The following is a 24,934-nucleotide window of genomic DNA, read 5'->3' as shown; positions in this document are numbered from 1 at the left end:
ATTTAGTAAGTTAGAACCTTAGACCTAGGACCAGACGGTGTTTATCCAAATATCTCACATGTGAAAGCTGCCACTTCCATCATCTTTCATACTGTGGCCTTTGCCATTTTCTCCTCTCCTGTTCTTGACATAACCTAGTTGTGGCTTCCTCCCATGATAAAACGGTATATATATCCTCCATCTCTGTTTATGTCACTGGGCTATCAAGTGGCTCTTTCCTGATTTCAACTTCCTGAAGAGATTCCAGTAATAGGGCTTCTTTACTTGAGTCATATCTTAACTTGTTACAGCTCTCCCCTAGAACCTGGTAACAAAGCTCACAGGCAATTTGAAGTATTGGGTCAACACTGCAGACCTTGGAAATCTTATTCCTTAGAACAGGGGTCTGTTAAACTAGAGGGCACAGTTAATGGGCCCTACCCAACATGCAATTTAGAGATGATCTCTTCGCTTTAAGACCACACACACACACACACACCCCGATTTAAGGATCTAGCTTCCTAGGGTTAGACCTCCTGTCTTCTACATCTTTGCTCTTCCCCAGCAGCTCGCTCGGATTATGCACGTAGTGGCCAATCGGGAAATGTTTGTGGAATACTGCTGAAAGTAAACATCACTCTGGGCTTTCCGATAAAGATGATGAATCATCACAGGATAACTTTAGCATCCAGGGCCCACACAGAAACTTGGCTGCGAGACTGTCCTAACACAGATTTCATGAGCCCTGCCTGCGAGGATGCCGCTGAAGGAACGCGAGAGAGTTGACAGCTCCGCTTTAGGCCGCCAGCTTTTCAATCAGCCAGCCGGTTATCAGAAAAACTCCTCAGAGAAGAGCATCGCTTCCGGAAGGAATGGAGGCGGCTGCGAGCTGTGGAATCCACACCCGCCCGCACCTTCGCCGCCAGCCAGCCGGAGCTCTGCGCAAGGCACGCTGGGACCCGCGGATCTCAACCACCGTCACCAAGGCAACCGGCGAGCGCGCGGTCGTCACGGAGACCGGCTAGCGCCTCGGGGAGCGTCGGCCGGCGGCAGCCTTCGCCCGCAGCCCAGGCAGGATGCTTCGCCGGGGCTCTAAGGCCTCTGAAAGGCGAAGGCACTTGAGCGACCGCGTCAGCTGGCAACAAGAGCAGGCGCTGAGCAGCAGCATCTACCTCCTACGAGAGATGGGCCCCACCGGCTTCCTGCTGAGGGAGGAGGAGCCGGAACCCAGGGATTTCCGAGTAACCACCGCCCCCTCCTGGCCTCGCTCCCGCCCGGCCGCCGGGCCCCCGGGGTCGCCCTTGTATCAGGCCCCCCGCAATCCCTGCAGCCGCTCGCTGCCGCACCCCACCTGCCAGTGTTCCAGACTCCAAAGCTATGCAAGTTACAGGGAACTCGAATTTGTTAGAAAAGTTTCATTATTGAAAGTTAGGAGTCCAAATTGAATCCAGCTCTTGGACGATGATGACCCTTAATCTTTAGGCTTGAGAAACTGAGACGTTCTATATGAATATATGGTTTGCATTACTGGTGTTCTTGGATCAGTTGTTAGCAGTCACTAGCCCTGTAACGCAAACGAAATGAAAATCCTTCAATCTGTTTACGTATCGTAAATATTTGCTAAATAAGATAAATCGGTTTTTCTTTACTCTTTAGTAACTCTCAAGCTATAACAAGAGCCCTTTAAAGTATTGTTTAAATGCCGATGCCTTGGAAAGGTCTTAATGAATAAAAATTCTTTTTAATTTTACTGAAAGACCGCAGATATTTCATATTCGTATATCCCACTCACCGCTCAAAAATCAGCTTCTGCACCACCTCCCAGGGGTTAACTTGGAAAATTTTAATTTAGTGTCATGCATTTTAGGTACTGAATACAGATTACTAGCCGGTGCTTATTTAAGGCATCCTTCTTTTATTTTGTTGCTTACAAAATATTGTATTTAATAAATTGTTTAGTCAATATAGTCTTGGTGAATAAAATTAGTTTTCCTGAATAAAATTAAAGTCAAACAAAAGTACAAAGTACAATAGTACAAAACAAACAGAAGTCCAAGATGAGCTCTTACAAAAGGTTTTGATGGCCATTGCAAGATAGCATTTCCTTTCAGTAAGAACTTTAGAGATTTTTTTTTCTAACTTTTAAAATTAGATTTCTTTTCACCCACCTGAGTGCAGGTCACTGAAAAAGTCTTAATTGATAATGCAAGTTGTTGACCGAGGCAAAGAATATGGAAGTGAAAAACCAGCCTAGAGGCTCGTGTCAAGACTTTAGATGTCCCAGTAGACTATTCAACATTTTGGAGTCACCTAAACTGAATTGAATTCTCTCTTGAAATCTCTTTTAATCCTGTTATCTATTAACTTAGGTTTACTCTAGCTCTAAAAATTAACTGGAGTGTTTTGGTTTTTTTTAACAATACATTTTTCCCTTAAAGGTTTTTCTGGGAAATCCTCATATTTGTAACTGCTCCACGTTTCTGAAAGGAGGGGAGCTTTGTAAGCATATATGCTGGTGAGTAACTTTGTAATGAAGATCTTCCACAAAGGAACATCTTGGTATATACGATGTTTTGCCTTTTTCATGGTTTGAGTACTGCAAGATTAAAGAAATTTGATGTTGGGAGAGTATAAAGGTCAAATGGTCATAGTTTATCAATATACTTGTGGATATTTTATTTCATTCTGAAATTGAGTAAGGTTTAAGTTGAGAAACATACTACCACCTCTGTATGTTTGCAATGTTAATGTTTTTAATAAGAAAAAAATCAACTTTTAGACTCTCATTAGGTACAAATGTGAAATCTAACTACAAAACAGAAAAAAACTCCCTGATTCACATCACTGATGAAAATTATGTGGCTCATTATGATGTTTGTTTAATTTATTTTCTAAAATAAACATTTGACTATGAATCTTTCAAGATATGAGTAGCACTCTACTGAAGATTACTTCTGTCAAATCTGAAATTTTTCTTCTAGTGTCAGGACCTATTTGTAGAAGAGTCCTAGAAATGAAAAACAAATTCTTTCCATTTAAAGCCAAATCAACTCATTTTGTTTACCTAAAGTTATACCAATAAATCATTAATTCTATTATTATAGAAAACTTGTAATTGATATTTGAGGGGGAAAAAGTTAAACAAGAAATTGAGAAAAGAGTGTGTATCTCATATTTCTAATGCTTTTCTTTTTGGCAAAAAAACGGTTATGTAGCTATTTCTAATGCTTTTATTTACCAAGTGTTTTGTTTTGCTTTGATCAGTTTTTATTGAGCATCTACTAACATATGTTATTAGCTCTAGTTAGCATAAAGATATAAAACATAGTCCTTTAAAACTTGCAATTTGGTTTTGTTATACTTAAAATAGGTTTTTTTCTATTTTTATTTTATACTAGTTTCCTCAGGGCAAGGGCATTCTGTTTTAATTTTTATGTAATGTAACTCATTTTTTACAGTATATTAAACCATAAACTGAATGGAAATATACTCCAAGTATTTAATATACTAAAGTATATTTAATATGTTTAAGTAAGAATTTAATATATATTTTCCACTTTAAAAGGAAGCCATATTTCATCTTAATTGGTGATATTTTAAAATATTTTTTCTGTATGCATTAAAGTGGTCTATGTAGAAAGTCATTTGGTACTCTACCCAGAAAATTGTTCCATTTCCAAAACTTCCAGGGAAGTTTAAAGGAAGTGCTATGAATACCTGAATGCCCTCACTAGCCTCTCTCTGTGAATGACTGTGTCATAAAAAAAATTCATGGACTCACTCTGGCAAATCTCTTTACTGCAAATATCTTTTGTTTCCATTTAGTATACTTTTCTCACGTATGCTTATTTTAAAAGATGAATTTAACGACTGTTATAACAGAAAACTAATGAAGTTTTAAGTTTATTCATAATACTTTCAGCAATATAAATTCTATAATGTTATTCCTATTCTGAAATTAAAACGAAATAATATCTTTTGAGATTATGTCAGAAGTAAATGTTTTATTTTTCTACTTGTGAATTTTAGGATCTTGTTGAAAAAATTCAAGCTTCCAAGGAATCATGAATGTAAGTTGTATTTTTAATAATTTGAAGTTAGGAAATTTAATCTTTTCTTTATACACATATTCTAAATTTAGACATTTTTCTAGACAATCTGACAACTCTCTATATCCCCATTTGTTACACTTAAGACAGATGGAACATTTTTCTTTATTAATAAAAAATGTAAATTTATGTATCATTTTCAAATTTAAAAGAACTTAATAAAAAAAGGAGTGAAACAACGGCCAGTTATTCAGTAGAAAAAATCTCTCTCATGTGTCCTAAGCAAAGACTCACAGTAGTTTCTGTATCTAAAATTATTTTAATTCTGAGAAAAATCACAGACGTAACTTTTTAAATCCCAGAAATAGAAGTTGACATGACACAATAATTTCATTCAAAAGTGTTTACTGACTGACATTTTTATGCAAGAAAATATATATTTTTTAGAGTAAAATAGTTTTTATGTCAGTACTTAACTTGAGTTTAGAGTCAGGCATATAGTTGTGTAACTTTAAATTCTAGCGTCCTCAAAAATAAAAAAGAAAGGAAAATAATTTTATTACAGGCCATTTGGATTTGTACATTTTATAATAAAGAAACATCATTAGGGAAGTGTTCCCTGCCGTCAAGGAGTCATTTGACCTAAATAAGCCCTAGACCTATCTAAGAACTGCCGTGGCACTTTTAAATTTATTAATAAATGTCCATAATATTCATAAAGAATTAAAATAATAATCAGTTTTTAATTTTTTTCAGAGTATTGGCTCTATTTAGGCAAGTTCATTTCCCCCCAACTATTAAATAAGTATAATCACAATAGGCATTTAAAAGTTATACTAGATAATAATATTAGTTTCGTAGGGATTTTTCTTTTGTGTTCTTCTCTCACTCTACACGTTCCCTGAGAAATGTCTCCCATTTTCTGTGTCTCCAGCTGTTACCTCTATGCCAGTGATTTCCATGTCTTAGCAGACCGGTATTTCCATCTGCCTTCTGGGCAGCTAATTTTGAAGGTCCCGCAGGCATTTTAAATACCAAATTTCACCCATATGTGCTCCACTCTTATATTCCCTACCTCACATATTGGCTTTCTTTTTTCTTTAGTCTCCAAAACTAGAAACCTTAGGATTCTCCTTGATTCCCACCCCCTTCTTCTTCTCTCATATATCTGCTCATTCCACAAAGTCTGTTTGTATGACATCCTACTTACTTCTCACCAGTATCCTCATCTCTCCATCCTCATTCTCACCTTTGTTCAAACTTCATCAGCCCTTAGTACTCTTCTTTGCAGCCTCCTTATTCTCAGTGCCTGCACTTTGTTGCTCCCTCCTTCACACTGTAGACAAAAGATTCTTTCTGAAAGGTCACTTCTCTCTACTTTGTGCTCTCTGTTAATCCCTTCATACACAACGATTAGGTTGTATGATTTCATACATGTTGTTTTCTTCTCTGTTTCTCCATTTTACCCACCTGAATTTAAATGTTTACATCCTTTCCAAAATCTTAGTTGTTCTGTACACTATTTTCCGTATCATTTTCAAAAGCTTTTATGCTGGGGCTGTCCGTTAGAAATATGTGAGCCACATATGTAATTTTCTAGTAGCCATATTATAAAAAGTAAAAAGAAACAGGGGAAATTAATTTTAATAATATATTTTAATTTAACCCAATACATCAAAATGTTATCATGTCAACAGATAATGTGAAAATTATGAGATATTTTGTGTTTTTTAATTGTCTTCAAAATCTAGTGTCTGTTTTACACTTAACAGTATATCTCAACTCAGACACTATATTTTCATTGGAAATTCTTGATCTTCATTTAAACTTCATAAAATTTTCAGTTGAAAAATAGTTCACATAGTACCCAAATTGTTACAAACATACTTATAAATGTTCCAGTAACTACAGATTATCAGTTTTCAATTTCAACATACTTATAAATGTTCCAATAACTACAGATTATCAGTTTTCAATTTCAATTTAAATGAAACAAAATGTAAAACTCAGTTTCTCACTCACGTTGGCCATATTTCAAGTGCTCAGTAGCCACGTGTGACTAATGGCTATCATATTGGACAGTGCAGCTCTACTCAGTTAAATTCAACAATATTTACTGTACTGCATATTGACTAGGTGCTTTTTATAAATTGAATCATATGAATTGCTAATATTTGGATTTTTTTCATCCACCAAAACAACAATTTCATATGGATCACCCTAATACTTTATATTGTTTTATCCTGTGTACTTCTTAAAGGCAGAAGCCATGTCTTCTGAAAATGAAAACCATGAATTTTGAAAATTCATACTTCCTACTAAAATAAAGATTTTCCATATCTCCTGTATTTAAAACTTTTAGTTAGTCAACATTGAGGAAATTCGATATGCACAAATATTCAAAGAAAAAAGAAGTCTTAGTGACCTTGAAATTTATCACTTAAATGAAAGCTAGAACAAAAGTACATGAAAATTAAAATAATTCAAAGAATGCTATAAACAATTATTTATTAGGACTATGTAAAATATGTACATAAGTGTGGAGGAGATGATTACTAGTAATGAAGGAGGAGTGTTTTAAACGTCATTCGTAGATTCTTTTCTAAAACAAATCTGGAAACAATTATTTGCACCCTGGTGTTATATATCAGAAACCCGAACTCTTTTATTTTTGAAGACCTGTAATCATGATCACGCAGGAATTTTATATAAAGATATCAGTTTTTGGACACTGAACATTCTTTTTCCCATCGCCCAACAAAAGTTTCCCAGCAAAACCTAGATTTATTACCTACTGGTTTCTTCTAAATACAATGTCTAGTTAATGCCATCTGTTCCTTTTTCAATTAAATATTTACAAATAAAATTAAAACCACATTAAAGGAATTTTTTTTAAATTCCCACCACTAAGATATACTCAACTTTTTTATTTTCTATTTTCCTTTTTGACTTTATGTATGCCTAACAGTCTGTGGGAATTCTATGTTCTGCTTTTATCACAACTGTTACCTTATGAATATTTTCAATGCTACGTAATCTCTGTAATTAAAGTCATCAATGGCTAACATATTTCACTGAATATAGTATATCATAATTTATTTAACATTATTCCATTGTTAAGCATTTATTTCTAACTACTTGTTATCTTTTTGTACTTGAAGATTTTTATTCTTTCAATTATTTCTTTAGCCTAAAGTCTCATTAACTAGATTTTAAAGTAAAAATATTAATATTTTTGTGTCTGCCCCCTATATGTACTGTCAAACTGGTCTTTAAAATACTTCACGATTTCTAATTTCAGCAATATATCAAAGTTCTGCTAGTTCTGTTAGTTTTTCGATTTATATTTTAGACCCATTTGACCACGTTACCGAAGCGTGTAATGAAAGACATTAACAGCATAAAGTCCCCAAAGAAAATAATTAAAGATACGTAGAACTATTTTGTAATGTTAATAATATTTCTATAATATTATTAAAAAAGATGAAGTCACACAAAACGGGAAAAAATGCCAGAAGCAAAGTTCATAATAACCTATTCATTCCTAGTAAATTAAATAAGAAAATAGTTTAAATTCTCCTATACATCTAACATATCCTTAGAAGATCTAAAATGCTTTCAAATAACTTTTTAAATACAAAATACAATATACTTTTGCATTTTTAAATACAAAAATAAATAACATAAAGCAAACAAAACATAATATTCTACTTCTTTATTATCACTTATTTAGTGTTTTATTCTGTGTCTGTGCCTCATTCTCATGTTCACTCACTTTTCTTTGGTGTTAATGAAATTGAATACCTCCTACTGCCTTGTTTCCTATTTGTACTTCTTGTATGAATTATACTTTGGCTATTTATTTATTGGGATAAAACTACAAACTCTTCCTAAATATAGTGATTACCCCTCTTTGCAAATGTTTTCCTAATATTGTAATACACTTTTATATGGCTTTATTAAATTTTGTTATACATATGGATTTTTTGTGTCTTGTTAAAGCTGACTATCTTTTCCTTTCATATGTATTGTTTCAATTCTTTAAAAGCTATCTTTCTTCCATACTATTGATAAAGAGCCCTTTGGAGGTTTTTTCCGCTAGTTTTCTATTTTATTTTTATTTCTCATTATAGCATCCATGTGTAGTTGTGTTGGTGTAAATTGGATGTTGGTATTTGGTTTCAATTAATTAAATTTTCTCCATATTGCCACTCAGTCATCTCAATAACAGTTATTGAATAGTGCTTCTTTATATCTTTGTTTCATAATATTTAGTACTTAGTGAATTCTTATATACTATTTATAGTTTTTTTATAATACATTGTGATGTCCGATAAGGTTAGCTACCTTGTTCTTCCATATAAAAGAATATTCTTTCATAGTCTCATGCGTTCATTTTTCCAAATTAATTTCAGAAGAATTTGTTTCTCCCTTTTATTTTCCAATTCATGTTATACCACATGGAACAGTTTATGGCCAGCTCTTTTTATGAACTTTTATGTTTCAGTATTTCTGCTGCCCTAAAAAATCTTTATTCCCAAAAGCACATCTTTTGTTCTTCATTTTCCTCCCCCTTTTTTTAGAGAGCATATGCTGCTGTGTCTCTGTGACAAATAGCCCTTATCCTCCAAAGTAATGGTCAATTAAAGTATGATACCCTCCCACGTCCCACCTGCCACCCCACCTCAGACAAGGAACAGAGATTTCTGTATTGAAATGTATCTATGATATTTTCAGTGTTTAATTGGGAGTCTTTCTAGTAAAATGGAGCTTTTCATTATCTAGCAAATAATTCTTTAACCTATATGCATTAAAGAATATATAAAGTGAATAGAACTCAGGGGGACCAATAACACCTGGCATTTAAATTACGGCAGGTTAAGGAGAAGGAGCATGGGGACGGGCAAGGAATAAAGAATTTAGGATGCCCTGATCAAAACAATATGTACTTAGAACACAATTTCTTGTAAGGACAGTAGGATGGAGAAAATTTAGCATTCAAAGAATGCACTTACAAGGGTACAGACGATATAGCTTCTAATAGATTGTCCTGAGGAATACTGACCAAATCACTGAAGGACGCTTGTAGACACGTGAAACTGAGACAGGAAAATAGGCACAATTATTTGAGTCTTGCTCTCCCATTATCCGTTCATTCATTTACTTATCTAACAAATATTAATTACACTAATTACTCAAATATGCTTGTTTCCCCTTGATGTATTTGCACCTATTTGTTTTAATACTCGTGTATCTTGATAAAATATTTGTTTATGGACAAGTTGAACAGATCAAAATGTAAGACATGATTATAACACCAACCCAAGGATGAACACTATCATATAATAATCCAAAACTCTTCTAATGCACTGTTTGCACTGACTTTTCAGTAACAAGAAAAAAAAGAGAAAATTTCCATTCTTTTTATAAATGACTCTTCCCTGACTTTTTGGCTCTGAAAGAAATACAAAAGTGGTAAAAGTCAGTGTAATAATTCAACCAAAACTGTCTTTCTGATCTTTGAAAGAAAATTCTAACTTTCAGCATAAGTTGTTACATTTCTGTATCTCCAATTTGCCACTGAATGTTCGTACTTGGGGATTTTTCCCTAGCTGCGTTGCAGTTAGGTCTGGTGGAAGGAGAAATCAGTGATCTGCTTCGGGGGATACACCGAGTTCAAACTCCTCAACGAGGAACGAATGACACAAATGCACATATTGAAGAAGATGGGTACATTAAACAGAAAGAAATTGCTTCAGATGATATCTGCTCTATTTGTCAAGAAGTACTTTTGGAGAAAAAGCTCCCTGTCACCTTTTGCAGGTGACATGTTTTTTTTCTTTAGATTCTAAAAACTTATGAAAAAATTCTAATTTAATAAATTTGTAATTGATTGTGTTATAAGACATGTTGATAGAGAAACAATGTATGTTTAAACAATTATATTTAATTGGCCTTCTTTTATTTCCTAATGTGTATGTTGTGAGATGTCCTGTTCTTACGCTAAATATTTCTGGGCTACATTGTAAAGGGTGAAAATTAAAACAACGCCACTTAATTCCCCTTTCCACTTTAAGTTATTAAAATGGGATAATTTTTACTTTTTTGTTTTATAGATGTGAATAAATGCCATAACTTCGAGGAGTTACAAAGAGTTTTCTGAAAGTAAAGATTAATTTACCTTAAAATTATAAAAATTCTTTTTGCTTTTTCAAACTTCTATCTTTAAACTTAAATAGTTCAAAATTTCACTTATAGACAAATGTTTATTGAGAGTGTAATATTTATATTATTCTTCAAGGCACTGTAAAGTTGGACTTGGAAAATTTGGGTAATCATTTGCTACTAAGCTTTTTTATTCTTTTTTTCACCTGATTATTTGCCCAAATTCTCATCCACATTGTAGTTTTTTATATGGCTATGCTTCTATTGCATATTTTAAAATTATTAACTATTTCCACAAATATTATTTCTCTCAGATATTTACTGAGTACTACCACATATTGTGTGATTTCTAGAAAAATGAGGTGACATCTCTGCTTTCTGTGATGCCTTCTATTTAAAAAATAATTATTATTGTTACCGTTTTTTGTTTTGTCAAGACTGTATTCATTCTCACTTTTAAAATAAAAAATAATTTAATAACGCAAAATATTTTACCACCATTTCATTGGACTGGAGGATTTGTTTGGAGTTCTGATGTACTAAATTTAAGATGATAGATTTATTGTGTTCCGATAAGATAAACAGATAAGATAGTGCTTATGTATATAATCAAGCTATATTTTGGAAAATCAGTTCAGAATCTATTTTTATGGTAGCACAGAAAATGTTATTAATATAAATATATAGATAGATGGATAACTTTGCTGTATACAAATTGGTAAACAAATTTTATTTCTAACAGGTTTGGCTGTGGCAATAGTATTCATATAAAATGCATGAAGATCTTAGCTGATTATCAGGATATATCGAACACTTCCATGCTGAAATGTCCTCTGTGTAGGCATGAGTTTGCACCCTTAAAACTTATTTTAGAGGAATTCAAAAACTCTAGCAAACTTGTAACTGCAGCTGAGAAAGAACGACTGGACAAACACCTTGGAATTCCCTGTAATATCTGTAAACAATTTCCAATTGAGGGGACATGTTACAAGTAAGTGTCATCAGTGAAATTATAAACACGTATTCCTTTTTTTAACTTTAGGAAACTTTGAGCGTTAGAGCACCAGTCTTCTAGGCTGCCTTCTTCCTCCTCTGCGTAGTGTGTTTGCCTTAAGTGAGGGCTGCTTACTGGGATTTCCAGACTGGTGATCTCTGTCAGCTCAGTACCTCAAGAACTGCAGTTATATTTTCTTCACTTACACCAAAGTATTGGCCATGCACTCCAGTCTAGATTGAGTCTAAAGTAGCATCCTACCCTGGAAGCTCTGGACATAGGCTTTGTTGCTTTGGCCAAGATAAGTTTCCAAGCTAAGAGCTCTGCTAGACCTCTCACTCCTGTAACTTTCTTTGAACCACCAATGAGATCATGGCCAGAAGCTCCTAGGACTGAGCCAGAGGGATATTGACTAGATTGACTAAATATTTAATCAAATTCTCCCTACTCCATGTTGCAATGAGTACATTTTGTTTTCTTTCGTATCTTATACCTCAACAAAAACAACAACAAGATGCAGGTATTTCTCATTTTATTGCACTTCACTTTATTGAGCTTTGCAGATACTGCGTTTTTTACAAATTGAAGGGCTATGGCAACCCTGCATCGAGCAGATCTATCGGTGCCATTTTTCCAACAACATTTGTTTACTTCGTGTCTCTGTGTCACATTTTAGTAAGATATGTTCATTGTTGTTTTAGATATAATGCTATTGAACACTTAAAAGACTACAGTATGGTATAAACATAACTTTCATATGAACTGAGAAAACAAAAACATTGTGTGACTTGATTTATTGCAATATTCGCTTATTGCAGTGGTCTAGAGCAGAACCTGCGGTATCCCCAAGGTGTGTCTGTACTTATTACAGAAAACAATTTTCATTACTTTTGTGAGTAATCTCCAAACTTTCCCACAATTGCCACAATAGAACATCTATTAATTCCTATGCTTAGAAAATTCCTTTCTTAATTAAAATTTGAGTTTGACTATATGTTTAAGAAGAAAATACTTTGTTTCAATCTTAAAAAATTTTTGAAAATTTTTACTTTTCAGTCTTCTTGGAATAACATTATGATGAACCCAATTAATATATCTTTTTAAACCCTCTGATAAGACCATAAAAATTTTTTTGTCACCCCAACAGCAAATGATACCTTTCTCCTTTGAACTGTTTTAGTCCTTTGTTTTCTCTATGTGTCACATAGAAGAAAATCAGCCAGAGCACCATTAGCAAAAGTTTTCATTGGAAAATGGCTGGCCAGAGAAGGCTGCAAAGGAGCATTTAACTTGAGGGAGAAGGGCAGAATTTTCATAGAGGTTTAGGAGAAAATGTTCAGCTGGTTTCAAGAATGTTGGCTAAAGAGGGCTCTAGGAAAAGGAAAGATTTGGATCTTCAGTATTGACAGCCATTGTTCAGGCAATTTAAATTTTTTCAAGAGGGATGGATAAGAACAGCAAAGGGCTGAGGTGACGAGTGAAAGAAGGGGTTGAGAGGAGCAGCCGTGGAGGGCAAGGACATGGAAGAGCCACAGTGTAAAATTCTCAGTCCTCGCAGTCGTGTATTCCTCAAATTGTTCTTTTGTGGTTTTAGTAAACTATTTCAAATCTTGCTTTGAAGTATTTTGTTAATGACAGTGCACTCCTCTGTCACTCTGAGCTTTCTGACTGATCTTTCTGTCCTCGTGGATGGCTCTTCCTCGTACACCTCAGTACGGGCATCTCCACTGTTCTGCTCCCTGCCCACTGCTCTACACACGCCTTTGAGAATAATTCTCCTCTGTGATCTTGGCTCACAATTATTCACCTCTCTGTCAATCTCCTTGTACAAATTCAAGAATGCATTTCCAACGTGTGTGACTTCACCCTCCTTCCATTCCTTCAAATGCTGACATTTCAGTTATCAGCGTGCAAAACTGTTTCCACAAGTTTTAGGGACAGATTGAGTAGGAAACAAGATAAACTAGAAAGCTTTTCAGTTCCTTCTTCATTCGAGTTTCACAATGTAGCTACTTATCTTTTGGGAAGTTAATTTCAAAAATATGATATATATGTTAAAATATAGAGATGGTTAACTTTTTCTAGCCCAGCATATTTTGATGTATCAAATAAACTGCACCATAGCTCTGACCAATTAATATTAATTATTAAGAATCTTCCCTGTATGTATAGATAGCAATAATGAATAAATTAGTGCTTGCTGCTAAGATGTCTGAAAAACATATTTTCCGAAATTTCTCATGGAAATCTTCTAAATCTTTGATAACTTGAGGAAGAATATAAGTTTATTTGATTACTGCTTAAAATATTTTTTAATGAATATTGATGCAAGTAAATTAAAATTCTGTGCTGTGGCAAAATTTTTATAAATGATATAAGTTTGAGATAAGCTTCTGTGGAAAGTGAAGTTTTTTTAGATTTATCAATAGTTTTAATTGAGAACTTTTTATACATATAGCTTTTTCCATTTTGTGAGGGAAAAGAGAGAATAGAATACAATTCCTGTCTTTAAGAAGTGTTCTGCTAAGTATAACTCTAGCATTCATGAAAGAATTGGAAAACACTGGATAATCAAATGGTAGAATATCTAATAGGCTGCAGATCCTATAGGAATTTAGAGAAGGAGGTAAACAAAGGCTAAAGTACTGCAGGAAGACATCATGGAAGGGATGGGTGATAGGGAAAATAATACCCTCCCAAATACATCCACATTTTTATGCTGGGAACCTGTATGTTAGGTTATCTGTCATAGGGGAATTAAGGTTGCAGAGATGGATTTAAGATTGCTAATCACCTGACCTTGAAATAAAGAGATTATCCTAGATTGCCTGGGCCCAGTATAATCAGAATGGTTCTTAAAAGTGGAAGAGGGAGGCAAGGAAGAGAGTAAGAGGGAAATGTGACTATGGAAGACAGGCACAGAGAGATGTTGCACTGCTTGCTTTGAAGATGGAGGAAAGGGCCACAAGCTAAGCTAAGGAATGTGGACAGCCTTTCCAAGATGGAAAGGGCAAGGAAACAGATCTCCAGAGCCGCCAAAAAGAAATGCAACCCCGCAGACCCCTTGATTTTAGCCTGTTGAGACCCATGTCAAACATCCATCCTACAAAATTTCTAAGATAATAAATTTGTGAAGTTTAAGCTGCTAACATTGTTGTAATTTGTTATAGTAGCAATAGGAAACAAATACGGGTTGAGATTTAAGGTAGGCTTGTCATATCTGCATAGTTCCCAGGAAATTTTGGCTAAATTTTTTTACCAAAAAAAATCAAAATAATTGGATTTTCTTCTATGTTTTGGTGTTTTTCATCTTTAGGTGTACCAAATGTATAGAATATCACTTATGCCAGGAATGTTTTGATAGCTGCTACCATCTTTCTCACCCATTTACATTTCGTGAGGTACAGTATCCATCTTGATTTCGTATAGCATTTACATTGTCCTGTTGTAAATCTGAGTAAAGTAAATCTAAGGATAATAAGAATAGATGACACTTTGAAATAGAACTGACCTGTTTTTAATAAAAACCTAAGACCATATTTTTAGGAAAGCTCCTCTTCATAGGGACTTACAAGGCAACTAGTTCTCACATTGGTAATTTACAAAATCCAGCACAATAACAAACATCTGATGACATTATACATAAATCCTAAAGATAGGAATTGCAGCCATCAAACTTGAAAGTTCATTTTTAAAAAAGATCTTGGCATTACAAATTGACTTACCATAACCTTAACAACCATTTGTGGTTTTAAAATTTCTTACATCAACAATAATGAAATTCATGGAATTCTATGCAAACTTTTGAACCATACACTTAAAAAGTAAGTATCTTCTGGTGCTAAAGAAAAATGCAACTTTCTACTTACTACGAAAGGTAAAACATCTACAGTTCCCATTATCAATTAATATTTTTACCTTAAAAAGTAATGTTGTTATAGTAGCTGTGCAATAGTATATTAGCCTCACTAATAATTTCTAAATTCTTTAATGTGGTAAAAAAAAATAGGTCTGTTAAAAAATGATGTCTTTATTATTCATATTATTATGTTATTGATATTCAACTTACTAATTTTAATCTACAAAATAAAAATTTCAATGATTTGCAAAGTAACATCTACTTTTTACCTATTACAGAAGAGAAATCAAAGATGGAAGTCACTGGAAGGAAGATCAGATGAAATTGTAAAAAATAGAGATGTTAAAAATGAGATAGAAGAAAAGATGCCACATTTTCAAGAAAAGCAAGGGTAAGATTCTCACTGAAGTTTACATTTCTTGTATGAGTGGGGATATTTAAATGATTTTTCAGTTTGAACAAGTTTTATTCATTCCTTTATTCGATAAATATGTATTGAGCACTTATTATACACCAGATGACACTATAATGTGCAAGTGAAGCCCGAGGCTCTAGAGTCCGGCTGTCTGAATCCAGTCCTATTTCAACCGCAAGTTGGCTATTGTGACTTTTGGCCTAATTACTTCAGTTCTCTCCACCAAATATTTTTCATCTTTAAAATGGGGATAATTATAGAACCAGCCTCATAGGAATTTTGTGAGCATGTAATGAATTAATACACACAGTAAATATTCAAATAACGTCTATTATTATTATTAATTCTACCAGAGATTGTACTAGATATTAGGAAGATAGATGTTTCCTCAGTAATTAAATGATCATCTAAATAAATGTAAAATTAAAACTGACATAAGTTATATAAAGAAAAAATATAGCGGGATTTGATATTTGCTTTGAAGTAATTGGCCTCTAGGGGAAGGAAGTCTTCTCCGCCTCATTCCCCGTCTCTTCCACCTGCCTGGAGGAAGAGAGCTGAGTGGGTTGGTTGTATTTACTAGTCGACAGGCCTCCAGACCTTGCGTCATACTCCTTATCCATTAAAGAACATTAAACATGCTATGTATTATTAACATATTAGGTACACTATAAAACATACAAAAGAGAGATCATTTAAAAGGATGGGATAAAATTGAAATAATCAAAAAAATGATTTCAATGAATTAACACAAAGAAATTTTGCTTATGTGTATATATATATATATATTTATATGTATATTTCTATCCAACCCAGTAGATATTTAGCCTGAGGTTACTCCACCCTCTCAAGACCACCGTTCCTGTGGAGCGTAAAATGCCTTGTGGGTATAAAATGAGCCTATACAAGGGCTCTCCAGCTCCATTTCCCCTGACCCTGGCTAGGTATCACACTTCAACCTATTAGAATGAGAAATTGTGTAACTAAGAATTTAGGAGATATTGTTGGGGGAAGCAAGAGAATATTATGGGTAGAAGGACATTCTAGGCAGAGAAAGCAGAATAAATGAAAGAGTTTCAAGATAAAGAAAGTGGTTAACATGGGGCCAGCCCGTGGTGTAGTGGTTAAGTTTGTGCGCTCTGCTTAGGTAGCCTGGAGTTCACAGGTTTGGATCCTGGGCGTGGACCTAGCAGTGCTGGTCAAACCATGCTGTGGTGGCATCCCACATAAACTGGAGGAAGATGGGCACAGATGTTAGTTCAGCAACAGTTTTCCTCAAGCAAAAAGAGAAAGATTGGCAACAGATGTTAGCTCAGGGCCAATCTTCCTCACACACAAAAAAAAGTGGTTAACAACCTTAAATAATAATAAAAATACGCAGTTTCTTTTTTTTCACTTGATAAATAGATGACTTTGGTAAAAGGAATTTCTGTAGCATGGTGGAAGTATAACTACAGAGTAATAAGAAGTGTAAACTTTTCTGAAGAATACATTTGAACTTTGTTCTGAATTACTTTTGAATAATATAGAAATGTATCTAACCTTTTAACCAAGATTTTGTTTTTAAATATTTGTTTTATCTGTTGCTAATGCATCAAATAGCAGTTAATTTACATTATATGATCTTAGCTATGTTGGTTGGTACTTTTAGATTCATATTAACATGGTGCAACAATACTGAAGTAGCAAGTCTATACCCCAAGGGAAAATGAGTTTCCTCATAGATTACGATCTACCAATTTTCATAGTAGCCTGGAATATTTCATGTGGCTTACCGTGCACCTAACTTCCTACCAGATGGCTGAGTGAATTGGGTTGTATTTTTCTAAACGCAAGCTTAAGTATTTGCTCAGACTGAAATAATTTGAGTATATGCTTCTCTGATTTCACTGATGTGAAAAGTGCAAATCAAAAAATTTCAGGTGGGTATTTTTATTTGAAGTGACTAAATTGAATTTTGTTCTTTATGAAGTTGATGTTAAAGTTGGGTCCATCTTGTTCAGGATCAATACAATAGATTTTTTTTAACTTTACAATGTATGAGATTTATTATCTTCAGTTCAAGAAAACATTGCATGCGTTTGCATTATTTATATGGAGGTTATTACCTGTGCTGTTGATTACTTCCCGATCTGTAATCACATGTGAACATCTGTGTCTCTCTGCTGCTTCTCATTCAGCCAGGTTTACACACCCAAACACGTGGTAAAGTCACTGCCTCTCATACTGATTACAAAGAAGAGTAAGCTGCTTGCTCCAGGTTTCCAGTGTCGGCTTTGTTTGAAGGCATTTTGTCTTGGTCAACATACAAGATTGCTACCATGTACTCACAAGGTAGAAGTCATATCCTTTTAGTTTGACTTTCCCTGTAGGGCCAGTTTTCACAAATGAAATGACAATGTAAGTCTCTCCTTTTACTCTTTTAGTCGTGTTATGTGCAGAGATGTCCAAATTGAACAGTATCCATAGGAGAGTTTCAGCAGACACTATTGCGAAGGCAGCTCTGCGCACTAAGGATGGCTTCCTATTGACTAGGACTCGTTTCTGTGTATACTGTCTAGGAAAGATAAAATGGCATTTTAAATTAGATTCTTTTATCTACATTTGATATTAGTAAAAAAAAAAAAGCTTATAGAATACTAACTTCATGTATTTTTTTTATTCTTTGGATGGAACAGAAATGCTTAATTTGACATGGTTAATTAGTATTTCAAATGAACTTGTTACAGCACCAAGTGAGTCCTCTCCTTGGTAAAGTAAAATCAAAACCTACACCAGGAATAGTTGTCATACAAAGCAGAATTTTATTTACATCATGCAGCAAACAAAATGGAGACCATAGGGAATAATTTCACGGAGCTATGGCTCCCTGAACAAGGAGAATTCATGCCTTTTATTTGGGGTAGAGAATGAATATGCAAGAGGGAAATTTTGTTATTCCATGTAGAGGTGGGCGTGGACTGGCGCATGTGCAGTTTAAATACGTTTCCACCTACATCACACATCGTGTTAATAAGGCTGTAGCTCCTCTCGGGTCAGTGAGTCTAGTACAATAATGAAGCAAAGGTTACTTTTGTACATTTTTTCATTCTTTGGCACAGGTGTTCTTCCTGTGGTATGGTTTGGGCCAGTCTGAGCCAGTTTAAGCCGGTGGGTGGCTGTTCATCCCCCTGAAAAACAACTTTAAGGAACAATTAAATGTTGTTGGAACTTCCTGTAAGAAACTCGGGGCAGATAGCTGGTGACAGACTCACTGGAATCAAAGTCTAGCATTGCTTGATCTCTATATAGTTGGTAACCTGTACGGTAAACTGTGTAGTGTATTTTCTGAGATAAAGTTGTTTCAGTAAATAAACATTTGTAGCTTTAGAATCACCCTTGCTTAAAATGTCTGAAAGTTTTTCTTCCCAAGAATGTGGTTTGTTCTTTTGTATCTTACCATCACAGATCCATTTTCAACTCCAGTTAGTTATGACTGTTTTTATTACTTAATAATTTTCATTCATTAGAAAGCAACAGTGAAAGTAATGGCTTGAGTAAGTAGTGAGTTTTTAACAAAATTACAAAAATGATTATCTGTGGAAAGCTTTCCATTTTAATGTTGAAAATGGAGATCAGCCCATAACCAATTGTATTTTTAAGAGAATCTCTTCAAAATATTTCCAATAAACTTGATAAATTATAATTACCTTCCAATTTAGCTAAATAGTTGTAATAGTAACACAATAATGAAAGTGGGGAAAATTTACATAGGCAATATACATTATAAACATGATAATTATATCTCTGATTAACATAACTTTTTTTTTTAAGTTTCATAGGAAATGTATTGACAGTTGGTTATTCCGAAAGTGCAATTCATGCCCCATTGATGGACAAGTTATATATAATCCTTTAATCTGGAACAATACAGCAGTGAATGGACACGCACATCAGTCTGTTTCAAACACAGACATCACTCATCTGTCAAAGCAGCAAGAATCAGAACTTTTTATTCCTGGTACTGGATTAGTCTTAAAACAAAATAGACTTGGAATTTTACCTGGCATACCTGAATGTAATTCTGAAAAGTTAAATACACCTCAAAGTCCGACAGATACCTATCAGAATATAACAGTTGATGATCTATTCTCTATCAAATTAGATGATTCAAATTCAAGAAAATTAGTCTATGAATATAAAATTAGCCAGCATTTCCCCAGGTATCTTCAAGATTTACCGTCTGGATCCTTTGGGAAAATATCATCTCAAACATTTCTTCCTTCCATTGCTCACAAGAATATTATATGTCCCGCTGGAATGGAAATCCCATGTATCAATGAAAAATACCACACTCGTCAAAGCCAGAAGATGACCAAAGACTGTAAACGTATTAAGCACAATCCAAAGAAAACTCTTGGTACTAAAATAAGAGAGAACAACACGAGATCAAATTCTTTCCTTCCAGAAGATTTAAATCATATTGCCAACTGGGATACAACTAAACCTAATTTGTCTAAAAGGTATAATAATTGTACGGGGAAAATTAGACAAAAATGTAGTCATCTATCAAGAAGGCCTATATCTCACCCTTTAAATACAAAAAGTACTGAGCTATCTTTAATACTGGAGGGAATTCAGTTATAAAAATGTATTTTTGATTAACATCAGAAAATATTTGAATATGGAACATAAGAATGTTTTATGTAGAACATAAAAAACACTACATACTCGTGACAAATGTATAGAAAATTCTCTGTTGTTATTTTCCCTACTCGTCTCTGAATAATGACACTTAAAGGAAATGACCCCATTCCTTATAAAACTTAGAGCATCAGGTGTCTTGATGAAAATGTTCAGGATGTTTTGAATTATAAATAATTTTTGGAACTTTTATATCTGATTTTACACTAATTAAAATAATTACTTTTGCTAAAACTAAGAAAATAGGTTTTCCTTGTGTTGAGTCACTGTTTTCAAGCATTCCACTTGGTAGCATATAACATGCAGGGATTCTTTCCAGGTACTTAGATGTTTTTTGCATTTTCTTGCACTAATAATCACCACAAACTTAGAGATAAGTCCAGATGGTAGTTTTCTTTTTTATTTTATTTCCTTAAAGAAGTCTTCTTATATGTTAAATGAAATAAAAAATACTTATAATGCTATAAGCTATGCCAAGTTAATAACGGTTTTACTGTTTTATTTTCAAGAAACTTAGAAGTACTACTAAATTTCTTGATACAATCAATATTAAAGGATCTGTTTTTTGGAACTAGCTCTATTTTGAAAATAACTAACATTGTTCCAAAATGTTGATTTGAAAAGTGTAACCCTTAGGTTCTTATTTTGTCTATTTTTAAATGTTGTGGGTCAGTAGCTACTTAAATTTTATTTTTTTAAAAAACTGATAATTTCATTGATTTTTATTATCTGTAACAAGGGAAAAAACCTCACATAATATTTGTCATGATCGTGATGGAATGCATAGTTTTATGAAACAAATCTTGAATCTGTCAAGCAGAGAAAGTTCTTTGAAAATAGCATTTGAATTTAAAGAAATAATTAATTAAGTTGAGGTTAATCACAGACAGAAAGTAATTACTAAAATGTATTTCAAACACAGTAACTGAGAGTTAATTAGAACGTGAGCTGCATTTAAAATATGAATGGAAAGTTTGGCTTGTTTCTGATGTATAAATGGAGGGCCAAATATATTTGTCAGCAATCCAGGGTTTTATCAGCCTTTTTTTTTTTTTGGTAAGGTAAGGTGAAGGAAACTGAAAAATAACTTCCAATTAATAAAATATTATTTATGTTCTAATAGATATTGCACTCTCTTTTTAAAAGAATCCTTCAAAAAAGGATAGAATATGCTTTAAAAAGCAAAACATATGAAATAGCCATAAAAGAATAATAAGAAATTGGGGTGCTAGTAGAGAAAAATAATGATGCTGGAAAATTCATTTTTCAGTTAAAAGAAAGATATAATATGGACACTATTCCTATAGTAGTCAAACTCATTAATGATCATTCTGCAATTATTATTTGTTTTATTATTGTAGTAGCATATACACAAAATAGTCTACCCCTGATTACAAAAGGAGACTAGAGACCAACTGCTAGAGTAACAGTTTCTTGTGACTGTCTGAACAAGCTTCCCCAGCAAGAGTCAGGGATGTGGATTAGGCGACAAAGGGGGGGAAGTTAAATAGTTCTTTGGTTTGTTATTTATTAGACAAAATAAATTTCACAAAAGGAGTCTGATTTCTAAGAATAAACGTCACCCTGTTTATGAGGAAGTCTAAATGGCCTGAAATGAACGTAATACAGACCCCTGAGCAGTGGTGAATGACGTGGCAGGCTGGTCAGAGGCCTAGAAGAAGGATTGAAAGATTGCAGACAAGCAGGTTAGGTGTGGATGGACATATGGACTTCCCAAAGCTCCACGCATTGGGAGAATTTTCTGTCATTGCTGTCTTTCAAGGCCACTCCTAGTGAGGAGTTGGCCATGCATTTTCGATTTGTACTCGCATATCCAGCCAACCCATCCAGAAACCAAGCCCAGGTTTTTTTCTCTGTCAGCTGGTCATAGGTATTAGCCAAAGGAGCGACACTGGTCTAACATTATCCAACATTGCTGGATAACATGGAGGGCTGGGCTCTATGCTCGTGTAGCTTGCCTTCTGATACTGCTCATGCTGTCTGGATGTACCACTTCCATATCATGATGGACTGCTGCTGGGCCCAAGCAACTTTATGACCTGATGGATCTGACAGATCCCAGCTCATGATGGGCATTTGTGGATACGTGATCAATCAATTGATGTCCCACGGTCAGAGACTCCAACTCTACCAGGGCATGCCATGTGTTGTTTTTCAAAAGGCAAATTTCATAGCCTTGTTCCAAAACCTCTGGAACCCACATGACATCCCTCTCTTGGGCTTGCCATCCAGTCCACAGGTCATCTTTACCCATCACCAATACCTCTAATACCATAGGGTCTTCCAGGTTGTATGGCCCAAGCAGCAGAACTGCTTACACCACAGTCTGGACCTGTGGCAGAGCTCTTTCCTGCTCTGGGTCCCACCAAAGCTGACAGCCCTTAGCGTCATCCAGCATATGGGCCACAGCAGTATTCCCAGGTGTGCATTAGTGGAATATGCTGCTCCATAACTCACAGACACCAACCGGGTGTTAAGCTTCCTCTTCTTGTTGTGGGAAATGCAAGATAGGATCATTTGGCTTTTATTTTGGAGTAGAAATCCTGGCATGCCTCTGTCCATAGGAACCCTAAAAATTTTACTAAAGTGAAGTCCCTGAATCTTTCTGGGTTTATCTCCCATCCTCAGGAGCACGTGTGTTTTACGAAGGAGCATGATAGCATTTCTTGCTTATCTGACCTAATTAACATAATGGCACTGATGTGGTGAATTGATGTAATGTTCTACAAGATGTTCAAATGAGAGCAGGAGAGTTAACAAAGCCCTCGGGCAAAAGTATAAATCTATATTATTGCCTATTCCATGTGAATGAGAACTCTTTCTGGTCCTCTTTTCTCACTGGAATAGAAAAGATGCATTCATCCTATCAATGGTTTTATACTGTGTACCTGAGGACATGTTGACCTCCTGTAGCAAAAATATCACATCTGGCATAGCTGCTGCAATTGAGACTACAACTTCATTGAATTTGCAGTTGTCTGCTGTCATCTTTCCAAGATCTTTGCAGTTTTTGCAAGGGCCATAATGGTGAATTAAATGGAGATTTGATAGGGACTGACACCTCTGCATCCTCTAGATTCTTAAGGGGGACACTAATTTCCACAATCCCCCTTGGGATGTAATATTGTTTTTGATTTTCTATCTTGGCTGAGTTTGGGGAACAGTTTTAAAAGCTTCCACTGGGGTATGATTACCTTCGTGCCACAAGCCAAGAACTCAATGTGGGGCTTGAGCTATTTACTTAGTATATTATTCCCAATTATACTTGCAAGGACTGGGGACATAACTGCGGGATGGATCTGAAGAAATAGTGGACCCATCACAAGGCAGAAGTTTCTCAGAACTCCGTTTATTACCTGGCCCCCAGATGCCTGTAATACAGAGAACATAATAATGGTTCAGGTTTCTGGGTATCACTGTCACTTCAGACTGTGTCCAACAGTCATCGAAATGTTTGGCTATTCTGCTTTCCCCAACACAGTATCAGGGTGACCAACTCATCCCAATTTGCTTAGGACTTTCCCAATTAAAAAAAATGTCCTGTGTTCCAGGAAGCCGCCAAGTTCTGGGAAAACTGGGACAACTTGCCACTCTAATACTTACCCAAGTAAATGACTTTTGGGGAAGGAGTGGGAAATTCATTACTGAGTATATTTGCTATTCAATTGCAATTTCCTTCCTACTAGGGACTCGGCCTCCTCTTCAGTCAGTGGGTTCTGGGTCTGAAAACTACCTCAAGTCCAGATACCTGGCACTGCATCGTGACTTTTACTTAGGGCAATTGCCCTTGGCCTCCTGATCATCCATCCTGATTTCTCATGATAGCAAGCTGAATAGAATACCCTTGTTGGACTCCCATCCATTTTGCCCCTATTGACACTCTAATTAACCATTTCTGTCTCTTAGGTCAGGCCTCCTGGCTGCTACTCTAACCCTGCCACTTATTATAATTCCATCCACATGGATTTTGGTAGGTTAGTGCTACCACCTGGCCTTTATTTGGGTCCTGTCATCCTTATTGCTATCAGTAAGCTTAGTAGTAAGAGCCTTTCCTACCACCAGCCCTGGGTTAGAGAAGAGGGCCATTACCAAACTTTTTTAGTAATGGTGGTGCCCCACACTGGCACAATGTTTATGGCTTTGGTAAAGTGTATTTTACAATCCTTCCCATGGAACATAATCCTCTGTTGGGCAACTGGCCTTACAAAGTATATTCACTCCAGCATGACAGCTTCCATGGGTTTTTAAGTCCCTTGGTCTACTGTCTCCTATGGCGTTCTGGTATTTCAACTTCATTTGGCATTGGCCATGGCTTTTTCCGTGCCTCTAGGAGTCATCTCAGCAGTGAGTATGCACCATCACCTGGAGTCTTCGCCGAGCTGTTAAATCCAATATCACTAGAAGGCTCCCAAGTCAATAAACCCTCTCCCAGCCCAGTCTTGATCAGGCACTCTCAGAATGCAGACCCGCAGGGCTCTTCCAGTACTGGCCAATACACAATTGCTCCATCTTGCAGCTTCTTTAGGATATTAGGCTTCGTTAGCACCAGCACATCCCTGGCTGAGTTATGCTGTGACTTAACCCTAATTATATGCTTACTGGCCGTAACAGAAGGTTAAGGCAGATCCTGAAGGAGGCACTTGATGTTTCGTGGGGAGAAAACAAAACATTGCCTTGAAGCAAAGGGTGTAGGCAGCCTGGCCCTGGAGGAAGGGAGAGCTTGCTTCTGCATTTTCCAAGAGTTCAGAAGAGTTTAGGGGCTCAAAATG

General features: G+C 35.2%; 1 protein-coding gene across 2 annotated transcripts in view; it reads left to right on the top strand.

Annotated features, from left to right (window-relative positions):
- The first annotated feature begins 651 nt into the window (after positions 1-651).
- ZSWIM2 (zinc finger SWIM-type containing 2) overlaps positions 652-24,934 on the top strand; it is a 59,640-nt gene continuing 35,357 nt past the window's right edge. Inside the window, exons 1-9 of one of the 2 annotated variants that reach the window (XM_070581641.1) lie at positions 652-1,220; positions 2,418-2,494; positions 4,009-4,049; positions 9,641-9,851; positions 10,936-11,184; positions 14,504-14,588; positions 15,325-15,437; positions 17,642-17,795; positions 19,275-19,963. In XM_070581641.1, coding sequence (XP_070437742.1) covers positions 1,056-1,220; positions 2,418-2,494; positions 4,009-4,049; positions 9,641-9,851; positions 10,936-11,184; positions 14,504-14,588; positions 15,325-15,437; positions 17,642-17,795; positions 19,275-19,963 — 1,784 coding nt within the window. In that variant the 5' untranslated portion in view covers positions 652-1,055. Of the gene's footprint in view, positions 1,221-2,417; positions 2,495-4,008; positions 4,050-9,640; positions 9,852-10,935; positions 11,185-14,503; positions 14,589-15,324; positions 15,438-17,641; positions 17,796-19,274; positions 20,388-24,934 lie in introns of those variants that run through there. The other variant, XM_070581642.1, reaches the window with a different exon arrangement.

This window comes from Equus przewalskii, chromosome 17, assembly GCF_037783145.1.
Source record: "Equus przewalskii isolate Varuska chromosome 17, EquPr2, whole genome shotgun sequence".
Lineage (NCBI taxonomy): Eukaryota > Metazoa > Chordata > Mammalia > Perissodactyla > Equidae > Equus > Equus przewalskii.
The sequence above is the reverse complement of the archived record's forward strand: the minus strand, read 5'-3'. Positions and strand labels throughout refer to the sequence as shown.